The sequence below is a fragment of the Pararge aegeria genome, chromosome 3 (genome assembly GCF_905163445.1).
Source record: "Pararge aegeria chromosome 3, ilParAegt1.1, whole genome shotgun sequence".
Lineage (NCBI taxonomy): Eukaryota > Metazoa > Arthropoda > Insecta > Lepidoptera > Nymphalidae > Pararge > Pararge aegeria.
In genome coordinates this window covers 4,194,178-4,200,177 of record NC_053182.1, presented here as the reverse complement: position 1 = coordinate 4,200,177, position 6,000 = coordinate 4,194,178, and the positions used below count along the sequence as shown (strand labels likewise).

General features: G+C 37.8%; 1 protein-coding gene across 1 annotated transcript; it reads left to right on the top strand.

Annotated features, from left to right (window-relative positions):
• Positions 1-1,350: 1,350 nt before the first annotated feature.
• LOC120637139 (larval/pupal rigid cuticle protein 66-like) lies at positions 1,351-2,632 on the top strand. Its single transcript, XM_039908802.1, has 2 exons — positions 1,351-1,372; positions 1,974-2,632. The coding sequence occupies exons 1-2, from the start codon at positions 1,361-1,363 to the stop codon at positions 2,529-2,531; spliced, it is 570 nt and encodes a 189-aa protein (XP_039764736.1). The 5' UTR covers positions 1,351-1,360; the 3' UTR covers positions 2,532-2,632.
• The last annotated feature ends 3,368 nt before the right edge of the window (positions 2,633-6,000 follow it).

The window sequence follows — 6,000 nt, the reverse complement described above, 5'->3', positions numbered from 1 at the left end:
GTTCAACTGACTTGTTAGTTTACATTCATTCTAGAACAACGACACTAAGTTCTAGACTTCAGAAGATATCACTAAGTCCTGGGTTGGATCCCAGGTCGAGATAAAATTGTATGTAGTTCGTACCGAATCCTAGGTAATAATTATATAATCACAGACCTTAAAGAAATTGCCAAAAAATAGAGGCAATGCACACAGAAAAGGCAAAGCTCAAGTCCTTTCGTGGTTGGAGTACTGCAGCCATTTCCCCATAAGGCTACTCTGTCCAAGTATAAGTTTGATGCTTTGGAAGATGGAAGTACTAGACCATCAGAGCCAAGGCGAAAGCCAATACCGAGAGGATTTCGGAGAGTATTCTCAGAAACTATTGGATTTAGTCCCGTTGGACTATGAGCCCGTTCTACCAACTGTGCGAGGCATCCAAACATTCTTCGCCATAAAGATCCGCATACATCTGGAATGCCGTTCTGGTTCCCGTTTTCTACAATAGCTCCATAAAATAGGTTCCTTTAAATCAAGACATTTTTTGGCCAACAGTGCAAAAACAACAATTTTTGGATAAAGAAGTTCTAAATGAATAAGTTAGTGATCTGTTATTTTTTGGTTAATCTTATTTTAAATTTTTCTATTAATATTATATTGGTTTAAAATATATTTTTATTAATTTTTCGAAAGTATTTGTTGTAGGAGATATATATATATATATATGTATTCATGCAAACTCGCCATTCTTACAATAAATGTAAGTTTCTAAAAAGTTACTTGATAATACATAAACATAATATAAATAAAAAGTGTGAATAGTTACTTTGAACGAAAGTGTGTGTGTTTTAGGTCGCATTATACTAACTCTCCGCTGAGTTAGTATAATGCGACCTAAGACACACTGGGGCATTCTGTGGTCTATAAATTAAATAATAGGGCCCTCCAAATTTGGTCACTCGATAATTGACTGATTGGTGCTGCGGTAACTAGGTCACACCACCCCTTAATTATCTTAGTTTCGACACAATATTGATTAAGACAAGTATTCGCATTGCCACGCAAGAAAACTCATTGTTTATCGACCAATCAATAACCGTATCAAAAGATACCAAAACAAGCCCATTGAAATAACCTTCACTATTAGATTAATTGTAGCTATTAATATAATTTAACTATTATAGGATATATGTGCAATAAAAAAAAAGAATGTATTTTCCTTGTGAATATATCGTAGGTCGACATTCAGAAGTCTTTCACAAGTTCCTGCAACGAATCTGATTACGTTATGCGCGCGCATATCTTTAATAATAAAGCACTATATATAGGCTTACATTGTTCACCAATCATCAGTTGTTATACAGACAGCAAACAAAGCACCATGTTCTCAAAGGTAGGTTTAATTAAAAACATACTTTAATAATATTTAACCATAGTCAAGGTTAACTGTTATTAAGTAGATAGAGTACATTACTAACTACTACTAGGTATAGTGAACGCTAGTTGGATCTTTAACAAAAAATAAACCTTTATTTATTAGTCTCATTAACTTTAACCGATGAGAAGTCATCGGTCTAGGGTTCAATCCAGTTAAATCCCAAATGGTGGACTGTAGTCGTACACCAAACCAAAGCTTATTAGTTATTTTACGCTTTGTTGGAAAAGCAAGATTAATATTAGTTATTTTACGTTTTTAAATTTGCTAAGCATCGGTAGAATTCTTTATAAAAAAACTTTTAAAAGTACTTCTCTGGAAGCGTAGTTTTTTTTTGTATGTATTAATTAACCCAAGGCTTAGGTGTGAAACCACGTGCCTGTAATTACACCGGCCCACGCCTGCTTTGTTTCAGACAAAGCAAGACGGTAGTACTTCTTGGGACAAGCTTTGTCACAAAAACCTCTTTTACTACTCCATACTCCATACTCCAATTAAAATACTTAGGATTATCCTCTGCCATGCTCTTTTAATTCGAATGTAAATTTTCTCCTATTAGGTCGCAGTCTTCGCTTTATTGGTCGCGGTAGCCAACGCCAGCGGCGGTTACAGCAGCTTCTCCTATGGAGTGTCAGACCCCCACACCGGCGATGTGAAGAGCCAGCAAGAGACCCGTGTCGGAAGCAACGTGGTCGGACAGTACTCGCTGTTGGAGTCCGACGGTACCCGCCGCACTGTTGACTACGCCGCCGACGCACACAACGGTTTCAACGCCGTCGTACGCAAGGACCCAGCTGTCGTCGCCCACGCCGCTCCCGCTTACGTAGCCGCCCCTGTTGCGTACTCTGCTGGAGTTGCTGCCGCTCCCCTGGCCTATTCTGCTGGAATCGCCGCCTCTCCCCTGGCCTACGGAGCAGGAATTGCCGCTTCTCCCCTTGGCTACGGAGCAGGCATCGCTGCATCTCCCATCGCTTACGGAGCTGCTCTCAACTACGGAGCCGCCGCTCCCCTCGCTTACGGAGCTTCTCCTTTGGCTTACAACTCATACGCCGCCGCTCCCCTCGCCGCCGGCTACGGTGCCCACGGTCTCGGCTACGCTGGTCGTCTTGCCTGGTAAACCGTGGATAAGTCCACCTCAACTGCGATTCTAGTAACAAAATAGGCAATATTTAATTTGAGGGAGTCAAATCTTTCACAGATCCAAAGAACCTCAATGCAACGAAGAGGCATACCTTTACATGTGTAAATATTTAAAATACTCGTAAAACCAACAGTAAATAAACTATTTTTAGTTTAAAATATTTTCTTTTATTTCGAACTCTATTTCAATTGAAACTACCCTTCGATGTTAATTTCATTCCTTTAAATAGCATATTTTGTTTTGATTAATTTTTGCCTCACATTACGATATCATCTTAGACTGTAACGAATACCTTGGCACTTTCACTCCTTCAACCCATCATATCAACCAAATACCGGTCCACTACAGGGCACGGGTCTCCTCCCACAATGAGAAGGGGTTAAGGTCGTTGCGCGCTGGCCCAGTGCGTATTGGTTGACGCCACACACCTTTGAGAACATTATCGAGAACTCTCAGGCATGCAGGTGTTTTCCTTCACCGTTTAAGCAAGTGATATTTTAATATCTTGATATGCGCATAACTTAGAAAAGTTAGAGGTGCCTGCTGGGATTGGAACTCGGCCCCCCGAAAGTGAAGTCGAGCTCCGACCCTTTGCTCCTCCGAGCCGTTATCACCGCTTCAACTCACGATACTCATATATTCGATTAACAAAAACGCCAGGATATAAATCCACATTGCGCAATAATATTCAGCTAACTAAAATTTTGTAATGCTTTAATACTTATTTGTTTGTTGGTGTAAGTACTTTATTACACACACAACTTCTATGATGCAGCAAAGAAAAACTTTCGAAAAAGATTTTAAGACTTATAATACTCGTAGTTTTCAAACACCTGCGACTACGTCAGTGTGTTTTAAGTGTTTTTAATTATCTCAGGAGAAACGTTTATTTTCCTGAGACAAATAAAATTCGTTTACATACATACATACATACATACATACAAGAATGCGTTTTGTTTCATCTTTATGAAAGCTATATTTATGCAACATTTCGCCAAGATCAGTTTAACTGTACAGCCGTGCATAGGTGACACATTTTTTTTAAATCCTCTGCTTAGCTAGCATGGACAGGAGACAATTTTATCCCCGGGGACAGGTTAAAAATTAATCTTCTCCCACAGCTTTAACTCTTAGTGCACGTGCACTCAAGTGGAAATTATATCCAAATAATATAGGTATAATAATAACTGGGGGGTACACTACTCCTATTATAAACGGACGTAAATTAGTGATATCTGCATATCGTCTGCGAAGGTTGCAGATCTCCTTTGTGGGGTTGAGTATACGCTTTTACAACATGATTCCTAAGGAAATTCTTGACCTACCAATGCATACATTTAAAAAATGTGTAAAAACGCATCATGTACAGCAAGGTTACATTTGATGAATTCCTCAATGACAAGGTAGATTGGAAGCAGCCAGCCTCGCTCTCATCTCCCGCAAGATAGAAAAATGATAGTAAATGTTGATGTTGGAAAAGTGAGTTTCTTGCCGGCTCTTCTCGGTAGAATCTGCTTTCCGAACCGGTGGTAGAGTCACTAGAAATATACATACTTGACGTTTCAAAAGTGCTTATAAAGTGGGCCTACTTGAAATAAATGAATTTGAATTTTTTTGAATTTATTGCATGTTCCCGTTATTTAACAGGTGGACACGTTTATTATATCTCTTGACAGGGGATATAATCGGGGGATATAATTTGTGTCTCCTGCCCGGGCTAGCCCTGCTGGTAACGTTACCCTGGTGCCGTTCTCGCAAAAAAAGTACGCATACGAAATTTCATCTAGATCAGTGCAGTTCTTGTGCTGAACATAGGTAAGAAACGTACAGACATATTTTCGCATAACAATGATTTGGATTATTCAGTTACGTAATAATTTTATCATGCAAATCGAGAAAAGACTAATGAACAAAAAACATCGCAGTCCATACTTCCTGTTATACCATTTTAATCGTCTTACAAAAGCTCAATCATAACCGATTTGACCTTGCTCGCCATACCCAAACGTCAATAATCATGATTTATTAAATAATGGATTGGTAAGTAAATGCTTAACATTAGAGACTTGCAGCATAAAAGTGGCACAAGTCAATGAAGTTTGAATTAGGTCTATAAATATTTATTATTCAAAAACAATGCGTTATAGAAACACAATTTGACGGCCGATTGGCGCAGTTTGCAGCGACCCTGCTTTCTGCGTCCAAGGCCGTGGGTTCGATTCCCACTACTGGAAAATGTTTGTGTCATGAACATGAATGTTTTTCAGTGTCTGGGTGTTTATATGTATTTTCTAAGTATATATGTATATTATTCATAAAAATATTCATCAGGCATCTTAGTACCCATAAATCAAGCTACGCTTACTTTGGGGCAAGATGGCGATGTGCGTATTGTCGTAGTATATTTATTTATTTAATACAAAAAAATAAAAAGAATACTTTTTGGAACTGAGATTTCAGTCTCTTACCGTTATCGACAGTCGACAGTTTGAATTTTCGGTTCCATAAACATAATGGTGTTATACTAAAAAAATATGTCAACCATCAATACTTTTAAGTCTGAATTCAAAATAAACTTGAACATGTGTTTCGAAATTCCATCACAAAATCTATACCAATGGCTATATGTAGAATCTTCGCAGTTTTTTCATTTTTTTTAATAGTAGAATTAAATAATAGTTCTATAAATACTAAACAAACTCTTCAGTAAAAAGGAATCGTTTCAAACAAATTCAACAAGTCTCAGTTAGGGCATTCAAAACAAAAATACTGATGGTGAGTTTAAAACTCAGACAGATTATATCCAAACAAAAACTTTAGCCTTCGTAAATATTTAAACGAGCTGAGTCATAACGACAGTGACAATTTAGTTCATTTAACTCTTGATCTTGGGACAGAAGGACACAGTTACAATTTATTGTTAACGACCTGTCTCTAATGTTGAAGCTCAAGTATATCTAATACTTATGTTTCAATGGTTTTAACTAAGAGACAAGAAAACATTATACCTAATTAATAATTGAAGATGAAGAAAAGATTATATGAAAAGATAAAATGGAAACAATCATATCAAACCTATTACCGGCCTACTACAGTGCACTGGTCTCCCACCACAATGAAAAGGGTTGCACCCGTAGTCCACCACGATAGCCCAGTGCGGATTTGTGGCCTTTAAGAACATTATGGAGAACTCTCAGACATGCAGGTCTCCTCAACATGTTTTCCTTCAACATTGATGCAAGTGACGTTTAAATTGCTTAACACGCACATAACTTAGTAAAAATAGACGTGCATACTGGTATTCGAACTCGGCCCCCCCGAAATTGAAGTCAAACTTCAAACCACACCACTTCAAATGAAAACATTACCTAAACAAAAAATCAAACTCCAACGGTACAGCAATTAATGATGGTATTTTTTTAAATATTAAAATTTTTCTAAAGCT